At 37.7% G+C, this 20762-nt stretch overlaps 2 protein-coding genes across 4 annotated transcripts in view; both read left to right on the forward strand.

The window, feature by feature from the left end:
• Positions 1-8029, forward strand: part of dyrk4 (dual-specificity tyrosine-(Y)-phosphorylation regulated kinase 4) — a 34103-nt gene extending 26074 nt beyond the window's left edge. For all 3 annotated transcript variants that reach the window (XM_028043475.1, XM_028043482.1, XM_028043490.1), the window contains 9 exons: positions 807-943; positions 1450-1590; positions 2913-3051; positions 3158-3239; positions 3904-4076; positions 4278-4338; positions 5448-5577; positions 5653-5810; positions 6740-8029. In XM_028043475.1, the coding sequence (XP_027899276.1) occupies positions 807-943; positions 1450-1590; positions 2913-3051; positions 3158-3239; positions 3904-4076; positions 4278-4338; positions 5448-5577; positions 5653-5810; positions 6740-6948 (1230 nt within the window). In that variant the 3' untranslated portion in view covers positions 6949-8029. The remainder of the gene's footprint in view (positions 1-806; positions 944-1449; positions 1591-2912; positions 3052-3157; positions 3240-3903; positions 4077-4277; positions 4339-5447; positions 5578-5652; positions 5811-6739) is intronic.
• A 907-nt stretch (positions 8030-8936) lies between these two features.
• On the forward strand, positions 8937-18799 carry ndufa9a (NADH:ubiquinone oxidoreductase subunit A9a). Its single transcript, XM_028002336.1, has 11 exons — positions 8937-9051; positions 10833-11006; positions 11969-12066; positions 12145-12236; positions 13317-13458; positions 13533-13635; positions 13710-13780; positions 15249-15325; positions 16988-17083; positions 17219-17285; positions 18552-18799. The coding sequence occupies exons 1-11, from the start codon at positions 8997-8999 to the stop codon at positions 18720-18722; spliced, it is 1146 nt and encodes a 381-aa protein (XP_027858137.1). The 5' UTR covers positions 8937-8996; the 3' UTR covers positions 18723-18799.
• Positions 18800-20762: the final 1963 nt, after the last annotated feature.

The following is a 20762-nucleotide window of genomic DNA, read 5'->3' on the forward strand; positions in this document are numbered from 1 at the left end:
CTGACCCGCTTTGATTTACACTTTCAATGTCAACTAACGTCTGACAGCGAAGCCTGAGAGCCGTTTATCCTGCAGCTGCACCGGCTGAACATGACATTAATATCACTTTACACTTACAGGCTGGAATAAATACATTGTTCTTTGTTTGCTTTGCAGGTTTTGATAAGATTCTGTATGTTTGTTTCAGTGCATAATTACAGTGAAGCTGCAACTTCCATTGATTATTTTAAAAAGCAATAATTCTGAAGATTAAATGATTAATCAAATTTAAAAAAGGAAAAGACAAATTCTACAGATTTTTAATTTAAGCCTTTTTATGCAACAATAAAAAAAATAAAAATCTTTTAATTTCCCTGTGGGATAAATAAAGTATTTTTGAATTTGAAATAAGCAAATAAGTCACTTTTTAAATAAGAAAATAAGCATTTTATTTCCTAAAATGCAGCAACAGCTTCCTGTAGTTTGACCTGCAGCTAATAAAATCCTCCCAACCTGAACCTGTGAGACGCTGCAGCTTTTCTGCTGGACTGAACGCCGGTGGACCGATCTGCTCATCATTTTTATTGATAAAGGGATTGAAAGGCAGCTTAGAATATTGTCTTTGCAGAATCAGAACCAGGAGAAGCTGCAGCTGGAGGATTTCTGGTTAGAACAGATTTACAAACGTTTCTCCTAAATGTAAAATGTTTATATTTTTGTGCAGTTTTGGTTTCATTAATGCTCTGAGCGTGTTGTTCTCTCTGCAAAGGGCTTTTTTAAAAGTTCTCCAGTTATTGATCGATCGTTGTCGCCTCTGCTGCCTCCAGGTGCTCCATGACCACATCGCGTACCGGTTTGAAGTTCTTGAAGTGATCGGAAAAGGTTCGTTTGGCCAGGTCTTAAAATGTCTGGACCACAAGAACAACGAACTCGTCGCCATCAAGATGATTCGCAACAAGAAAAGGTTCCACTTCCTGCTTCTGTTCACTTCATTTCATTTCTGTTTTATCTACCAAACATTTAAAATCCTCTCCTCTCTGCGCTGCAGAATAAACGTCTTGAAGCTAACCGGCAGCCATCTTTTGGCATTTATTCAACATCTGATAGCGTTGTAATATCCTGCCACATGCTTGCACCGTGATCGGTTTACATTTTACGAGTCTGCCAATTTGTTGAGACCAGATTTAGCCTGCTGGAAGTCAGCGCTGCGTGGTGTTAGCTTACCTTCCCTTCCCCACTGAGAGGCACCGTTGGATATAAATGCCTGTTAGTTAGAGCCGTGAGTCTTTGGGGTTTTCCACCACTTCAGTGATGCAGAAATCAAAATGGATGCAAAGTTCCGCAGATTTCTTTCATCAACTTTATCCTAAAACATCCGCGTTCAGGCTCTGCAGCGTTAACTCTGAATAAAACACATTTTTATTTTAGTTTCGGGGTTTTGACAGATTTCTGCTCTTTCCTTTCCTGCAGATTTCATCACCAAGCTCTAGTGGAGCTGAAGATTCTGGAGGTCATAAAGAAGAAAGACAAAGACAACCTGCACAATGTGATCCACATGAAGGAGCACTTTTACTTCCGGAACCACCTCTGCATCTCCTTTGAGCTCCTCGGGTCAGTACCAGCAGCAGATGATCAACTCTGATGAATAATTGATCCTCTAATTGGAGGCATGTCACCTTTAACACATGCAAGCCCCAACCTTGAACCCGACTCTCTGGATTCCTAGTTTCACTGGCAGCTGGTCGGACGGAGGAGCTGAGAGATTTCCTTTGTGTGTAAACCGCTGATCTGCATTTGAAGGGATGAAGTTTTATGTGTGGCTCAGTCTGAGTGACCTTTAGGGGACGCCTTGGACTAGCACCTTGTCTAACATTACTGTCACCGTATCCTTTAGTTAAAGCCTAGATCAGGGCCTGTCTCTTTCCCCATCATGCTTCATGGTGCGAAGGATCCAGTTGCATTTACTCTGAAGAGGTTTATGCTTATCACAAGAAGCAGGAAATAGCAGCAGATCCAGTCTGAGAGGACGATCAGCTCATTTCCAGGCAGGTTCTCAATGTGAGTCCAACAGAAATCTTCAGTTCAGCTTATTATTCAAATTAGTTTAAAAAGTTTCTATCTAAAGAAATCCAGCAGAGCATCGAGTCAGGAGCCGCGTTTCCATTATACATAAATCCAACATGTTTAAGAATAACAAATTGGTGTTTTCATTAAATAAAAATGCCATTAAAATCACTGATGAATCAATCAACCAATTAATTAATCAATCAGTCAAGTTTATTTGTAAAGCACATTTTTGTGTCATGGCAGTAAAAAGTGTTTTACATCATATAAACGTAATGCTAACTAGCCTAGCTGTTAACGACAGGCTATGCCAGCTGCAGTGTAGCAGAGATCAAGGGGTGGGAGCGTGAGTGGGCGAATGATTGACAGCACTACGCCCCGCCTCCTGGCTCTGATTGGTTGTTTCTAGATCACATGGCAGGTGGTGAGGAGCTCCAGTTTCCTTTTACAGATTATCAGTCATTAAGTGTCACAACATGGCGACAGTTTCAAAGTGAAACATTTAAGTTCTTATCTGACTCGCTCCAGGAAGGAATCGCAGCCAATCAGAACCCAGACCAGGTGCAGCTTCTATTGGGACAAGAAAACTGAGAGAAAACATAAAGTGAGCAGCTTAAATAACAGCAAATAATGCAAGTTGGAGAGTAGCAGGAGAAGGAAGTGAGGAAAAGTGGTCAGTTTGTCCTGCAGCAGCTTAACTACAGAGATAACTCAGGGAAACCTCAATCCTCTACATGAGGCATTGTTAACTTTTTACATTCTTCTTTCTGCAGCAATGACGTAAAAAATCTAATTTAAAGAAGTGATTTAATAAATCCTGTGAATGTTCTTCAGCAGCCTGATGAATCCTGCCTTGTCCCGTCTGACAGGGTGAACCTTTATGAGCTGATCAAAAAAAACAACTTCCAGGGCTTCAGCCTGGCGCTGATCCGGCGGTTCGCCCACTCCCTGCTGCGCTGCCTGCAGATGCTGCACCGGGAGAAGATCATCCACTGCGACCTCAAACCGGTACGGAGCTGCTTCACTGTTCAGACGGCTGGGTCTGCGGTGAGCTCCCTCCTGTGGACAGCAGCGGTACTGCATCCATCTGAAGGGTGTGAAAATGTTTCAACAGGAAAACATCCTTCTGTCTCAGCGAGGGCCGGGGAACATCAAGGTGGTCGACTTCGGATCGAGCTGCTACGAACAGCAAAGAGGTAAGAAAATAAAATAAAACATGGCAAAGATCAGAGACACAAACTATTATTTAAACTATTTAAATGGTCACTAATTTATTAGAATAGAAAATAATTGATCAGAATCACTTTATTTCCATTGCCAGCAAACAAGTTCAGAGGCTAGGAAATTGTTTGATATAATAGTCAAAATGAATAATAACAAAATAAAAATATACAATAAGTATACATGCAGCAGGTGGATAATGTGGTTGTGGTATGCCAGAGTCATTCATAATGAAATCTATTTATTAAATTATATTCATTCATATTAAATATAGAATTAAGTGTAATTAACAACCAACATCCCACAAGGATGCAGGGAGTTGTTTTCTGGTTGAAGCAACCAATCACACGCCAGGGTCTCCATAGCAGCAGCCAATCGGATGTCAAGGTCTTGACAGTTTATAAATTAATTCACAATGAGCTTCAGCACAGGAACATAAAACAATTTATTAAATAATTAATGCTAATTTTTAAAATGAAAAAAATGGAGGCACAATTCTATTTTTAATAAATTATTTCTGTATTTTCAGTTTTAATAAATTAATTAAACATTTAAATAATCATGTTGTTTATTCATTGTAATCTGGCTGCAATGTGTCGTTTCTTTCTCTTCTTTCCTCTCTGCTGTCGCCATCGTTAGTCTACACCTACATCCAGAGTCGCTTCTACCGCTCCCCAGAGGTCATCCTGGGTCACCCCTACAGCACGGCCATCGACATGTGGAGCCTGGGCTGCATCCTGGCTGAGCTCTACACCGGCTACCCGCTGTTCCCCGGGGAGAGCGAGGTGGAGCAGATCGCCTGCATCATGGAGGTGGGACCCCAGAAACTAAAACTCTCAGACACGCAAACAAAACCTTTTCACATTTGGGACAAAACTTTCAAACCAGCTTTCACTGATGTGGAAAAGATTTTCTTCTAAATTTAAAAGACAGAAAAACCTGAAAAGGAGGAAAATACTTCAGAACTTTTTACTTCTTGTTGACGTAAAGAGTTCTGGTTTTTGAACTCGCAGGTTCTCGGGACGCCTCCCAATGATTTTGTCCAGTCGGCATCAAGGAGGAAGTTATTCTTTGGTAAGAATTGTATTTCCTCTTCAGTTGAGTCTGTTTTTATTCAGCCAGCTGTCTGACCTGTTCTGTAAGTTATGATGCTGCAGAGCCATAATTCACAAAGCTGCACTGTTTGCTACACTTTAATGGTTGTATTTTGTTTATTGCAAACATTTTCACATTCATACACCTTGATACGTAATTACTTAACAATTTGTTTGAAAAGAAGGCAGGCAAATGTGGAAAATATTAAATGTTAGATTTTTTTTTAAATTCTCCTATGAACTTAAATAGTACGGAAGAAGATTAATCTCAAATTGAGACTTTTTTCTCAGAACTCTGAATTTTGATCTCAGAAGATTAATGTCAGAATATGAAATTTTCTGACTTCAGAAAGTTAAAATCCTGAGAAAAAAAGTGTTTTTTTTTCAGTGATCCTAATCCTCTTCTGTAAAATAGTCACTAGATGAAACAGAGTGTTGGGAATCAAAATTTGCATCAATGTTTGGCTTATGTAATTATCCATCATTATAATTAGTAATTTATTATTAATTAAATGATTAACAATTAGCTAATGTGACATTAACATGTTACTGTGGAATGAATATTGAAATGTTATGAGGGTCTTCAGTCAGAGGCCTCTTCAGACTCCTTGGCAGACAGACTGCTACTGGAGATCCATCCTGTCCACATCATCACTAATGATTTAACTTACCTACAGGGATAAGTGAAGTTTTTTTTTAATTTGAGTTAATTCCATGTAGGAGATGCTTCCTGCTTTTCGTTAAAAATCTAACATTTATCATGAAAATGCAGCTTTGTGAATTTGCAGAATTTGACAGGAACATTCTAGAACGTTGAGAACGCTCCTGTTCACAGTTGATGATAAGTGAAAACAGTTAAGAGCACAATATATAGATAACTATCTTCAGAAATCTTCTCTCCATTCTTAATGTCATCAGCCACAAACAATCAACATCTCTCACAAGAGAAGTTTTCTGTTGCGGTGAATCTTTAGGATTTTTCCAAGTCTGTCTTTTGCAGTTGCTTTTCCTTTATTTGTCCGTTCACCTTGACTGAATCCTGTTTAATGAGTCTGTGTTTTTAAACGCACGGCTGCATTATGACTGCAGACTCCAAAGGAAACCCGAGGAACATCACTAACAGCAAGGGGAAGAAAAGGAAACCCGACTCCGTCGAGATGTCAGCGGCGCTGAAGACCAACGATCCGTTGTTCCTGGACTTCATCCAGCGCTGCCTCGCGTGAGTTTAAACATTTCTGGACTCCGCTGAGCTTCTCTTTGTTCTCTAGATGCGACTCTTTGCTTTGCTTTTCAGTTGGGATCCAGCGAAGAGGATGACTCCCGATGAAGGGCTGCAGCACCAGTGGATCCTGGAAGGAAACTTCAACAAAGTGAGATCCAGAACCAAGCCGACAGCGAAGAGGGGCGCGGAGAACTGCAGCGGCGCAGACAGACAAGCAAACAGCAGGCCTGGTGAGAGGAACGCACTCTGGGGAATAAACGCAAAGAAATGCATCAGGTCACGTGTTTACCGACTTTATTAAATAGTAAAGACTGAAACTGAGAAATCATTTTCATTAAATGAAATAAATAAAAACTAACAGGCAAAACTAAAACTAACTGGAACGACATAATGAGTTTGTAAAAACTAAAACAAACTGAAATTATAGATACAATTTGCTGTTTTTGTGTTTTTTGAATCTATTAGCCTTTCAAACTTTTCCCAACACAGTTTACGTCACAAGCGCCGCCGTTATCCTCCTGGCGGCGATCAGTTCACAAAACGGTCAGTTGGTTGTTCAACAATAATTATGTAGACTTTTTGAAAATGCTATCTTCTGTTGAGTATTCATTACCCAACCAATGCTTCAAATTTATTTATTTTATCTGTAATTTTTTAAAACTTTTCCATACACAAGTCAAAATTAAAGAAAAAAATACACAAAGACGAAATTAGTACAGAAATAGATAATCAATATTTAATGTCCTGTTGTTGTCAAGAACACAAAGTATGGACTGAAAACGTTTAGGTAGATTATCAAACCTTGATTTTGTAAAACATAAAGCAAAAACAAAACAGCAGAAACTTTTCTAAAACATGTCAGGGAATTTCAGCTGAGTCAGAAAACAATCTGTAAAATATATCTGTAGAATAACAATCTATGTATACGTACATAATCACAATACAATACTTAGTGAATCAAACAAACTGAAACTACTAAAACTATATCTAATGAAAACTAAACTATATTTAACTGATAAAACTAGGAGCCACACTTTAAAACTAATTAAAAGTGAATTAGACAAACTAAAAGTTACAATGAAATAAAACTAAACTATAATAAGAAAACCTGGAGCTGTAATAACCGTGGAGTTTGCACTGTTTTTGTGTTTTTGCACAGCGGAGAAGGTCGGCGCAGAACATGGCAGCAATGACAAGCTGAAGAGGGACGGCTCCGAGGCCGGATCAAAGATGGCGTCCGGCGAACGCCTGCGGCCCCTCGGCGCCTCGGCGGAGGATGAAGTGTGTGAAAGCGAAGGCGGTGAGCGGCCGGTCCACATCATCATCAAACCACAAGAAGAAATGAGCACAGAGCGGAAAGACGGCTAGCAGGCCTGGAGGATCGGGATGCGTTCAGGGCCGCTGGGAAATACGGATGTTCTGGTTCGGACTTACAGGAAGAAACCCTGAATTCAGTGAAATGGGTTTTTTCTACATGATGAGAAAAAACATCAACAACGAAGGACATCTTCTGATTTTAGTAGCTGGTCAAATTTAAGTCTTCGGCCGAATTTTATAGAAGTCGTGATTCAGTTTCATGTCATCACATCTGAAACATAAAACTTTATTTGACGCAGGATTAGATTTACAGCAGCATCTGGACCTGCCTGATCATTTCTGGAATCAAGTCTTTGCTGTGCATCGAAAAAATAAAAATAAAAACAAGCTTGACTTTTTAGCTTCAGAAGAATTAAAGCTGGAAAACGTAGAAAATCTCCTGCTGCTTTTTGTTCATTTCTCCTCATGTCTGTGTGAAAATGCTGAAATATTGAGTCCAATAACGGCTGAGCCAAATGATTTTTATCACGACATCAAAGAAATATTTATCAGAGACGTTTTAATCGATTAAGTTGATGTTATTATTTACTGTGGAATAGTTTGTTTCATTGAACTAAACCCTGAAATGTGGATTTTTAAGAGAATCTATTGTATATATTTCTGCTGTCTTATAAATATGTAAAACAGAGCAGATTTTAAAATTAGACAAGGTTCTACTTGTTGTGTTGTTACTGTATGATCACTTTGTATGTCTGTTATTCCTAATATTTTTATATTAGAAGCAAAAAGACAATCCTCTTATTGATAGTTTGTGCCTTGCAGTATTAGAGATCCAGCACTTTATTGTTGTTTTGTTGACATTTCCTGTCCAGATATGATTTGAGCCGTTCTCCCAGGATCCCTTTTATTTAACAAAAAGATTCTCCAACGTTATTGGTTGCAAAGAATTCATTTAAACTGATTTTATTTGTTGTTGTTTTTTACAGATCTTGCTTATAGAAAAGCACATATCATCAAAATATGTAGGCTAAATAATTTAATCCTTAGATGATGTATTGTAGCTGTAAATACAAGAACTCAAAAGAAGTAATTTCTATGTATTTTATGCTGAAATAAATATTGTTTAAAGGACTTCTTGTTTAAATAATTTCACATTTTTCTAACTTGCCTCGTGTGTTTTGCGTCCAGGATTCAACCTGATACCAAATTAAGGTATGTTTCTTTTTCTAGTCTAAGGTTTCCAGGTACTGACTGTAATATTGATGACAAATAAATACATTTATTCAAATAAAACACATGAAAGTGGTGTCAAAAATAATAGAGTGGTGCAAATGTTGCACTGCATTTTGACTAACTGGATCAAAGAAAAAATGCTGTTCTTGTAAAATATGCATTTTGTAACAAAGCCTTACATAAAGTAGAGAATTAAAACATAGTGTACTTTTAACTACAAAGAAGTTTTTTTCCTGTGTTGAATCCAAACCCTTTATGGAGTTGAAAACTTGAAACTGAACAATGTCATTCATTTTGCAGTTTTTTGAATAGTTGAGAAACAAACACCCGTGTTTTAATGGGGCTGTAAAGTCACTAAAAGCTCCAGGTCATCAGAATTAACTGACAAAATCATTTTTTTATTTGGGGTCTGCATCATTTCCACTTCGTTACACGTTATGTAAGCGGAGTCTGAGCAATATTTGGAGCTCAAAATCATACGCAACATCTCCTGTCACATCGACCAGATAAAAACATGAGAACAGTTAAGTGAATGAATAAAAATAAGTCCTAAATTAATGCTAAACACCAGTAATACACTACTAAATATGCGACAGCTGGGTTTGGCTCCTCGTCTCACTTAATTAAAGACATAACCAGCTGTTTGTGTCTTTATGTCTCCCTAACAGATTGTCCCTGTTTTTATGCGACTCTCATTACTCGTGGTGAACGTTCATTCTTTTCACTGATGTATATTTGATAAAGTTTTGATCTATATTACCACTAACTCTCCCGCCGGTGGACCAGAATGGAGCGAACCCCGCATTTGATACGCCACAACATACGATCATTTCATTTTGGCCTACGCGGTTGCCGTACTCGGAAAGATGGCGACCGTAGTGTTGGTTAGCCGTCCTGCGGGTGTCCTTTCAAAGATTTCAAGTGAGTAATGTCACCACAGCATTTAGAGGATTGCACACGCCGTGCAGCTCGTAATATTTGATATGTATTCACGGACCCCGCCGCTTTAGCATGAACGGGCCGGCAGAAAGGACACCCGGCCGCAGTGACCTTGCTAACATCCGCTAGCTGAGCTGGAGCTAATCTGGATCTTTATGTTTTTGGCTGAAAATGCTGCTTTTTTACCCGAGGGCTTACGTAATATAATATAATACAATATAATATGATACAATATAATATAACATAATGTAATGATCCTGAACTGCGCTGGAGTGAAGGCTTGTTTGTCCGAGATTATTTTTCTGCCTTCGGTAGAAACAGATCCTTGTTATTGTCCAAATAAAATTTATTTAGTTAAATAATCGGAGCTAAACTACAGCTCTTATTCTTCAGGTTTATATTACCAATAAGAAGTTTGACCAGCAATATTTTTATGAATATATTTGTTCGGAACAGTTTGTGATTGAAACATTTCAAGTCCAACGTCAAGCTTCACTTTATTCTCCATTTAAACATTTATCATTTAATATTTAAAAGATTCCTCTGTTAAAATAAAATATATAATCTGGAAGAGCAGTTATATATTTTAAATGGTTCTAACACTCCGGTGCTGAGGTTAGAAATGAGGGAAGCTTTCATTCAAATTCAACAAAATAATTGTATTAAAATTCTTATTTAAGATAAAAACAAACACATAATTTTATCACCAGATTTGATCCTTTAACTCAAATATTAAAAGCACTGTGTGAGGTTGCATAGAAATAACAATGTTTCTGATTTGATGTATTTTTAATATTTTATAATACCATGCCAAACTTGTCATTTTTTAGTGCTTTGTAAGTAAACTGGATTCTGAGATCATCAAATATTTAACAAGTCTTTTATTTTCTCTTAAGGTCGTTTTTCCTGCTGTAGAATTTAATATTTTTATCTTGGCAGAGACAGAAAAAATATTCTGCCAGGAAACAAAGATTTTCTCCACATCTTAGATAAATTCTGTAATTGAGATTAAAAGCCATTTATGATGAAAAACAACAATTGTGAATTAATTAAACATCTTTGATTGTTGGGTGATTAAAAATATTAATAACAGATTGTTGGTTAGTTTAAAAAATGTTTTTCGTCTTAAATGAAAGACAGCAAATGGAAATTAACTATAAGAACTGATATTTTTGTATTTGATTTTTAATGCTTTTGTACTTGGTCCTTGTCAAATACATAAAATATAATAAAATAGATTAAACAGTTTTGTTGGACAAAAATGAATTAATAGGAATGAAAAACAACCAATAATCAATAATGCTCTGTTTACTTTATCGTTAGAAGTTGTGTAAACTGCTTCCTATAAAAGAAAATGTATAAATGCATAAATTTCATGATTATGCAGCCTTCCAATACTTTGACTGCAACTATTAAGAAAACAATAAAAAAGTTATTTTAGTGTGTAATGCTTGTCATTTATCCCACCTTCATGTTGGTGAAGGTTTGTTGGAATTCCTTCATTTCCTGTTGGATTTAAATAAGAAATAATAATAAAAAAACCTGTGATGCATTTGTCTCTCTTGTGTTTTTAGTCCTTAGAAAAATAAACTTGAAGCTTCAAACAAAACGCTTCAGCATCGGCCAGTAGAAATGGATTTGGGTCATTTACAGAAATAAAAGCTTGTCTCTGTTGCATTTCATTGATTTTTGCATTATATCATATAGTGTTGATACAGAACCGCCGGCCTGATTGGTGATTGGTTTTCTGCTCCTGTTGACAGGCAGCTGCAGCCAGGCTGCATCTGCAGCTGCGTGCGTCGCCGCAGCGCAGCAGAGGAAGCTGCACCATGCCGTCATCCCCAAAGGGAAGGGAGGACGCTCGTCCTCCAGCGGGATCGCCGCCACCGTGTTTGGAGCCACGGGTTTCCTGGGCCGATATGTTGTCAACAGGCTGGGTGAGTTCGGACCTTTTCATCAAGCTCTCGTCATTTTTCAACATCACAGCTCAGGATTTCATGAAGCTGAATAAAGACACGTTGCAGCGAGAGGCGCGCAGCGTCCCTGCTGCAGGATGAAAAATCCTGCCCACCAACGCAGATGTCTAACATTGGTTTTAGCTGTTAAGTTGTCAAAATAATGAGCTAAATCTTTAATATACACTTGATATACAACGGGAAAAGGGACGAAGTTCTGTGCTATCAGTTGTCAACAATATTACAACTAGATAACAAGGCCAGGAAAAAAAACATAGCAAGGGAGAGGAAAGTAGGTCAGCTATGCTAGCTTGACTATGAGAACTTAACATGTTGATGTTCTGCAGGATTTGATGTTTCGGTTTAATTAAAAAAGGCAACCCACACACCAACTCATCAGTAGGGCAGGTGTTTAAATTAGCTAATGACCATCGCTGTGTTAGCTTAGCTGATAGCAGTAACTAATCTACCACCGCTGTGTTAGCTTAGCTGATAGCAACAGTAGCTAATCTACCACAGCGATCACTTATTAATAATCACAAAATAAACATCAAGCCTGAAAACATGAAGCTGTAACCAACTGAATGTTTTGTGTGGGAAATGCTCGAGTGTGTTTTTTGGTGTTGAATCCTGACATATTAGTGCCGTTGTCTTTCAGTTGCTATGGCAACAAGTCTGTGTGAAGCATAGCCGACACTGAGAGCGAGAAAAAAGGAGGAAACAGGTGGTTCTAAGTTGTTATTTAATGTTTTCTCAGCGTTATTTTTCCCTTTGCTGTGTTGCACTGAACTGATATGAGCTACAGCTCCAGGTTTCATTTTGTTAACAGGATTGTTCTACAGCGACATTCAATGAATCGTCTTTTACCCTCCAGCAGTAAATCTCCACATTTAAACAATGACCTGCAACGTTGATTTAACGTCCCTGAATGTCGCATGCTGCAGGTCGGGTTGGCTCCCAGATCGTGATCCCTCACCGCTGTGACCAGTACGACCTCATGTACTTCAGGCCCATGGGTGACCTGGGCCAAATCATCTTCATGGTAAAAAACTTCTAAACACGCTTACAGGTTTACAGGCAGGATCTTTGGGCCTGAAACTCTGCTGTTTCTGCGTGACAGGAATGGGATGTGAAGAACAAAGAGTCCATCCAACGGGCCATCGAGCACTCCAACGTGGTCATCAATCTGGTGGGCAGGGAGTGGGAAACGAGGTGAGTTAACCTGGAAGAACCAGTAACCGCTCAACTGCACGTTCCAAATCAAATATGCAACAAGTCGGCAAAACCAGGAACAAGCGGCCAGAGCGGAAATGAAGAAAAATAAAAGCCACCAAATTCTGGGATTTTTGATTGTTTATTTTTTTGCAAACTATTCTACCGTAATATCTGGACTATAAGCTGCTGCTTTCTGACATGCTTTGAAGAAGCCGCATATTAGACCATGCGCCTCATAAACGGCTTTTTACCAAGACAAATGACTGGGCCACGAAAGAGAGGAAAGAGTCTGAGGCCAGGGACGCACAAAGACTGTCAGCACCTGATCACACAAATATGTATGGAAAGACAACAGTGCCACAAAACACAACTTTTACCAAGCGTCTGAATAAACACGGCTGAATAAATGGTATAACTTTCAGCGTTTTTTGCAAATGACAGAAAAATTCTACAAAATATAAAGAAGAAACATGAATTTCAGAATGTTTTCTTTCTCACTTTTATTCACTATTCATAATTATCACATGCTGCCTCATACCTTCATCCAGGACATTTTAGTGCTTTTTAAATCATTTTCCTCACCAGTGTTGCTGCTGGACGGTTCCTTCTGTGTTTTTCTGGTCAGACACGTTTCCATTTCGCGCTGCTAAGCTAACTTTAACAGCAAAGCAGCTTCATGAATTTGACTGGCAGCCAGTTGGGGAAATTTTACTCAAGTAGGAAAAATGATACTTCATGATCAAATTAGTCAAGTAAATGTAAAAAGTACAGCGTAGTAAAAATACCCCTAAAAGTAAATTTACTTGTGAATGTAACTAGTTATTATCCAGCTCTGATTAATGGAAACACTGTAAAATTGGATTCTTTCGACATTAGTTGAATATAATCTTTGGAGATGTTGGTATGGTTGCCTCCTAAATGGTTAGGAGCCTTTTTATTGTATTTTTTATTCTTTTATTGTATGAATTGTTTTTCTTTCTTGTAATTTGGGCTTTGAGTCTGTAATGAAATCTATCTGTAAAGTAATTTTTGTGCTCATTTACTTGAGTTTGTTTGTTTTTCTCGTTTTAAAACCAGAAACTATCGCTTTGAGGACGTTTTCGTCAACATCCCTCAGCAGCTGGCCCGGGCCACTAAAGAAGCCGGAATCACAAAGTTCATCCACATGTCGCACCTGAACGCCGACATGAGCAGCCCCTCCAAATACCTGAGGAACAAGGTGAGTCGGCACTTCCTGCACAAATCAAGCTGGCATGCGGGGCGTGACACTGATGGCTTGCTCTGCCACCGCAGGCTGTGGGCGAGGAAGCGGTGAGAGAAGAGTTTCCAGACGCTGTAATCATAAAGCCGGCCGAGATGTTTGGCAGGGAGGACAGATTCTTCAACTATTTTGCCAGTAAGAAGTTAGTGATGATGGGAATCAGCTCAGCTGTTTGTGGGTTGATAGAAACTTTCCTGGGATTCTTTCAGATATGCGCTGGTTTGGAAACGCGATTCCTCTAATGGCGCTCGGGAAGAAAACGGTGAAGCAACCTGTTTACGTAAGTTTTTAAAGCAAGAAGCTCATTTTTGTTTTAATTCTCCTTTACTGCCAGAAAACTGCTGACTTGGCTTTAAGAAGTTAAAGATGTCAATTACTATGGTAAATTATATTGTCATTTTAATTTTCCACCAATATGATAATAATGACATATTAATGCAAATACGTCCTAAAGATCAATGAAGATCAATGTCGATGTCACGTTTACACCGTGTTCCAAATTATTATACAAATTGGATTTAAGTGTCATAAAGATAAAATGTTTTATTGTGCTATTAAATGTATAGATGGTATAGTGATGGTGTCAGGGATCGTTGAATCACTATAGTTAATTTCAGAGAGCTGGTTGATTAGTTTGTCTGCTGAGCTCAATTAAAGAAAATCTACTTTCTGTTAAGATGTTTTTGATTGAAATAGCTTTTGATTTTAGTACATGTGATCACTGAATGCTGCACATTCAAAGAATGACCGTTTTCTGTTCTTTATAGTCCATAAAATGTTTAGAAAATCTGCTGTGCATAATAATTTGGAACATTTTGCATTTTGAGTTTTTATTTTTGAAAAAAATCCTGTTCTCTTTGTTCAGTAAAATTTGATTTATACTATAGTAGTTCATGACTTGAAAATTATACTGACCATCATTTGCATCGAACATTTAGGAGAGAAAATATCACTTGCATAATAATTTGGAACATGCTGTATTTATAAAGAATTTTTAAAAACGGGTTAAACTGCTGCAGAGTTCTGTACAAAGACACAAAAACTATGAAATCACAGCAGAACAAAATGACAAAAACTAAAACATCAGAACAACAGAAAAGTTACAGCATCAGATCCAACAAATAAACTAAAATCAAAAAACTTTAATAAACATTTAGCACTGGAACTGGAAAACATTAAAATATCACAAAATCAATCAATCAAAATAACTATAATTACAATTGATTATGAAGTCTGCTGCAAAAATTAACAATTCATCTTCAACAGGGAAAACAGGCAAAAGCTCAAACTGCCTACTTTATATAGGAGGCTAAATGTTTTTTAATTTCCCAGGTTTTTAACTATATTAAAATAAATAAACTCTCCATCAAACTCATTTTCATTTATCAGGTGGATAATTGATTTATTGCTTCTGATGACAGGCTTACAGATACTGACATTTGTTTGTGCTAATGCATAATTGATTTTATTGATTTAAGTGATGCTAACTCTCGCCAGCAGGTGGCAGTGTTTCTACACTGCTGCCTCAGACTTAATAGATGAGAAGTAATATTTTATCGATCAATATGGCGAGTAAAAAACTCAGGCTTTAAGTTCTTTACAGAATAAAAATGTTTAAAATCAAATTTTCTACATGTAGATTTTGGAAGCAGTTTAATGAGGAAAAAATATCCCAAAAGTATCTCCACAAAATCATTGATTTTGACTGAAAAATGATCACAGAAATAAACGGTGGGTTTCTTCCTCAGGTGGTGGACGTTGCCAAGGCAATCGTCAACGCGGTGAGGGACCCAGACGCCAACGGGAAGACCTTCGCCCTCGTTGGGTAACATAAACAATCTCTAATATGTTCAGCAACGCACCAAAATTTGCACTTTTGTTCATTATTTGTTGCTTATATTGTTTTATATGTGTTTTGGGGGAAATGTGCCTTTGGCATTTATTTGGTTCCGTAGTTCTGGTTCAGATTCTCAGAACCATTTTGAAGAAATTCTGCTGCATTAGCTGACGTTTTGTTTGGTTCAGGAACTAAAGTGAAAGCAGATATTAGTATTTGAGTAATTTTTTTGTGATTTATGTTGATCTTAAATTTAACTCTGAACGTTGCAGAGTCTCTGATGTGGGATGAAATATGACGTTCTGCAAAAGTTTTCATATATCCTGAATTTTTCACTTTTTGTCATTTTAAAACCACAAACTTCAGTTTATTTTTGGCAAACGTGAAAAATGAAGCTCTGCTCAGATCAGATCAAAATGAAGGTTTTGCTTCAGAAATTATTCAGTAAATGTGACAACAAGTGGAAATATTCTTGGGTATGAAAATCATACTGAAATAATTTATGTCCAATAATTCAGCACATAAGCAGAAGCTCCATCAACTCAGATTTAAATCCAGATTTATGATTTCTTCATTGTTTCATTTTAGAGGAGTAATAAGGAAATAATAATACATAAAGTTGATGAGGCAGTTCTTCTGGTCTAAATTAATTTTAAATGAACAGAAAGTAATTCTGCTGTTGACTGAAAACTAGTTTTACCTGATATGAAGGTTTCCTTCTATACAACCACGCTGTTTTAGCATAAAATCAGTTTTATTTTACTGAATGATGATTTAAGATTTCTGCATTTATATTCTGACTAGTAAGAGGAAAAATTGAAAAACAGTCTAAATTTACAAAAATAAATTCTGATATCTAATTTATTTGGAGAAAATTAATTTTTAGTTGTCAAAATTATAGTTCCATATATCTTTGTTAGTTTTGACAAGTTGTTGCACAAGTTGAATTGTATATATCTCCCATCTAAAATACATTTAATATATCTTTAATTTTAAATGTACTTTATCTTTATAATTTAATTATCTGAAATATGTTTCAGATAGTCAGTAATTCTTTGCAGGCATCTTGAATTGAAGCCACTGTAGATCCTAATGGTAAATCTGATGTCATGTATAGTCAGAATATAATCAGAGAAGCAAATTTTTCAGTGGTTAGTGATTCAATTCTGATTTTTAGGGTCACAATTTGATTCAGAAACTATTTTTAATTTAGAGCTATCTATAACTAGCATTTATAACTACTGTATGTTGTAAACCAATTTTTCTATTCAAACGGTGTAGAGATTCTGTGAGGAGGGAAAGAATGTAAACACAGAAAATTTATTTAAAACAATTCTATGATTCCATCAGTTTATATTTAAACAAAACTAAATTTGTGCATAAAACTGTAATTTAACCAGCATTAGGTTAGCTTAAATAAAACAATATACAATAATTATTAAAAATACATTCTGTGGTAATGCAATATGCAAATAGGAGTGTGTATTCTGAACACATTTTAAAATACTTTGACTAGAGAAATTGTGATTCTCTAGTCATAAACTCATTTCATGAATCTGTAACACAAGTGATGCTGATTTTGTGTTAAATCGGTTTGCCGTAGAGGCTGTTTTGCAGCTGATTCTTGTTACCTGCCTGTTTGACCTGCAGGCCGAACCGATACCTGCTACACGACCTGGTGGAGTACGTGTACGGCGTGGCGCACCGGCCCTTCGTGCCCTACCCTCTGCCGCGCCCGCTCTACCAGTAAGCATCCTCATTCTCCTGTTTGTTTTGTCTCACTGATCAGAACAAAGGCTGACATGAAAGCATGAATGTCTTCATTGTTGATGAACTCTGCTGCTGTTAGCGACTGACGTAGCGACTGCTGTCTGCTTTCAGCCTGGTTGCCAGGATTTTTGCCATGAACCCGTTTGAACCCTGGACGACCCCGGACAAAATCGACAGGGTGAGACGATGAAGATGTTTAAACTCAAAGTTTAAGTTGTTTTTTTTTCTCTCATTTAAATCAGTCTTCCTCCAACTGTGGTCCCCCAGCAGTATGTTTGCATTATACTGCATGTAAATAACCATTTATTTGCCGTGACATGAGCTCAAAATGCAACAATTAGCTTACTAAAGGATTGTGTTTAAAAATAATAATGAATAAGTAGCTTAAAACCAGATTACTCCAAAGAATAGCTGAAGATACTGATGGGAAGAAAACAACACCAGGAATACTTATAGACACGTTGCATGTTGTTGTTTACATCCGGGGATTTCGTGCCTGGGCTCAACGCTGGAGGCAAAAACAGATTCTTTATACGGCGCTGCGGCTGTAGAACCTTAACTAAAGAAACTTGGAGATGTTATTAATTCAGGGCAGCAAAGGGAAAATAATGCAGGAAAACAGGTGAACAACACAAAGCCACTTTTTTCTTCCTCTGTCAGCCACGCTATACCGACCCGTTGCCTTAGCAACGGACTGACAACAACTCCACTAGTGTATCAGGATTAAACAACAAAAAACACTTCATTTCCCACAAAAAGAACAGAACATTCAGTCCGTTTTATGTTTTTAGACTTTATGTATATTTTGTGATTATTAATAAGTGATAGTGGTAGATTAGCTGCTGCTGCTGTTAGCTAAGCTAACACAGGGTGGTTGATTAGTTAATTTAAACACTTGCTCTAGTCAGTGTTTTGGTTGCCATTTTTAATTTTTTTTAACTTAACCGAAACGCAGAGAATTCCACGGCACATCTACATGTTAAGGTTGTCATAGTCAAGCTAGCATAACTGACCTACTGTCCTCTTCTTGGTTCATTTTTTTCTTAATTAAAACTTTTTTCTGACATTGTTGTCTAGTTGTCATGGTGTTGACAACTAGTAGAAAAGCACTGCGTCCCTTTATGTTTCATTTCAGGCGTGTATTTAAGAATTAACGTATTATGTTGACAACTTAACAGCTAAAACCGATGCTAGTCATCGTCAGCTAGCAGATTTTTGCCCCCCAGCAGGGAGACGGGGTGGGATTTGTTCAGGTGACGTCACGCTGCAACATGTCCGTCTGATTGGAGGAAGACATCAATAAGAGACTTAAGAGACTAATGTTTTCATTCAGGTGATATTGTGTTATTTTTAGTTAGGAGGTTTGTGAGTGTTTAAATGAAAAGGTTTGGGAAACACAGGTCTACATCTTTAGTAAGCAGAATGCTCTTTGGTTTCCGTCCAGTTTCACACGACAGACATGAAATATCCTGGACTTCCTGGTCTGGAGGATCTGGGCATCACGGCTTCCTCTGTGGAGCAGAAGGCGATCGAGATCCTGCGCCGCCACCGCCGCTTCCGTTACCTGGAGGCCGATCTGGACGAGACCAAGCCGGCCAAGACGGTCAACTACTGAGCCACGGCGCCAAGGCTCGCCTCGTAATTCAGCTTCCTTCAGCGGTATTCTGTACATAAATAAAGAACTATCCTCACTGGGTGTTTCTGCTTCATCACTATAATTCACCTGGACACGTAACTCTAGTTTTTGATTAATAACTTTTGCAGAATTACAGAATTTCACATGAATTCGATTCACAATTAACACAAAGGCATTTTCAAAATCTATAAAAGATTTAAAATGAGACTTTCCTTCTTGTTTCCTGGCATTAAAGCTGCAGTGAGTAACGTTTATGATAAAAATGTTTTTACATATTAAATGTTCTGAGGCAGATAATCTGAGAAGATTGATCTCTTGAGCTGCTATTGCTGTCTAAAGAAATTAACTGACCAAAAAAGCTGTCAGGTCTAAATACCTATTAGAGACAATTTTACACAAACACAGGAAAGACAAGAGAGTTAGATTCTTTGTTTCTCGCGAGGAGAACGGACAGAGATGTGCTTTCAGTTACAAATCTCCAACCGCTCTAAAAAACACATCTCCCGCTCCTCTGTTTTATTGATTTTAGGAACCCTGCCACACGGGGCGCTGCAACTCTAGGGGATGGGGTCAAAGCATTTTAGTTGCAGTGCTACAAGACAATCACTAAACTAAACACATGGTATCTACAATCTAAATCCCTCCTGCTCCAGGCACGGCGTCGAATGGGACACGTTGTATAGCTTCAAAGCAACGGCTTTGTAGCACAAAGAACAAAGCAGAGTTTCCTCCAGGGTTGTAAAACTCAGCTTGGAACCTCCCTCTTCCAAGGAGGGATTAGGAAGAAATCAGAATTAATGAACACACAGAAACATTATCTAAATGTAACTACAAGGCTACATAATGCAACAAATATTTGATAATACTAAAAATATAATTTACCCAACATTTCCCTCCTGTTTATCGAATATTTCGTTGCATGCCCCTTATCCCTCTAAAAACAGTCACTTCAAATGATTTTCAGCTGGGAGATCATGTTTTGGAAAGCAAACATGTATACACTCAGAGGTCACACCCAGTCCAAAAGCCAGGATCTGGATACCTGTCAGAAGAATCCTCATCAGAGTATCCTTTGTCAACGTCAGATTATTTCTCTAATAAAGGATACATCTGTGCCTTCACCTATCACAAGTTGTTAAAACAGACATTACATCATCGACAGGAGTTTTCATTAGCATCATAAACATAAGCACAACACAACATTCTCTAGTGTCATCGTCATTATCAGTGTCAGCATAATCAAACAATGGCTTAACTTAAAGAAAGTAAATTTGCTTTGTCATTTTCCATCAAGGGAATTACTTTAATCCTTTTTATCAAAGAAGCAGACCTTGAATGAGACCACATCCGCAGGGCACCAGGAACTGCAAAATTGTTATGACAAAACAGAGATCAAATTATCCAAAGGCATCAATTCATTCGTGTAGTCATCACAAATATCTTCAATTCACTGTGTCCGAGTGAATTCTCCAACGCTCGTGGCTCTGTGGCTGCTATCGTCAAAACAAGTGTGCAACCGCTTCTTCAAGCAGTGGCACTCTGCCTCAGAGACAACAGCTTGTGTTGCAGAGTTCAGAGTCAGGCTTGGAGCTCAGAACTCCAAGCCAGTCTGTATGTAGTTAGCCATGAGCAACTCATCACGTGAAGCCTTATCTCCTACTTTGTCCAGTTCTGCTCATTAAATGGTGGATGTGATCTATTCAATCCATGCTTCAATTATATATATATATCACAACTCCAACCGATGGAAAATACCAAAACCCTGTAATCACCGGCTTCAAAAGACACGTTTCCAAAGTAATGTTTTGCCAAAATGTTAAACATATGCAGATCTTCCTCTTAAACCAATCTTATAAAATAGAACTAAACAAACAAAACAAAACAAATAAACAAAAGCTTAAAATTCGCCGCAGTTGTACAGTTTACATTTATCATCAAAACAATGAATATCAATGTGAATTAGACAAACTGGATCTTACTGGTTATTTGTCTAAAACATTCAACATGCTTTCCTTAAAC

This window comes from Xiphophorus couchianus, chromosome 2 (genome assembly GCF_001444195.1).
Source record: "Xiphophorus couchianus chromosome 2, X_couchianus-1.0, whole genome shotgun sequence".
NCBI classification, from domain to species: Eukaryota; Metazoa; Chordata; class Actinopteri; order Cyprinodontiformes; family Poeciliidae; genus Xiphophorus; species Xiphophorus couchianus.

Bases quoted from the DNA above. Each gene is read 5' to 3' on its own strand.
- ndufa9a (XM_028002336.1), top strand. From the start codon at position 8,997: ATGGCGACCGTAGTGTTGGTTAGCCGTCCTGCGGGTGTCCTTTCAAAG. The intron at 11,007-11,968 runs GTGAGTTCGGAC...CGCATGCTGCAG, and splicing joins ATATGTTGTCAACAGGCTGG to GTCGGGTTGGCTCCCAGATC. The intron at 15,326-16,987 runs GTAACATAAACA...TTTGACCTGCAG, and splicing joins AAGACCTTCGCCCTCGTTGG to GCCGAACCGATACCTGCTAC.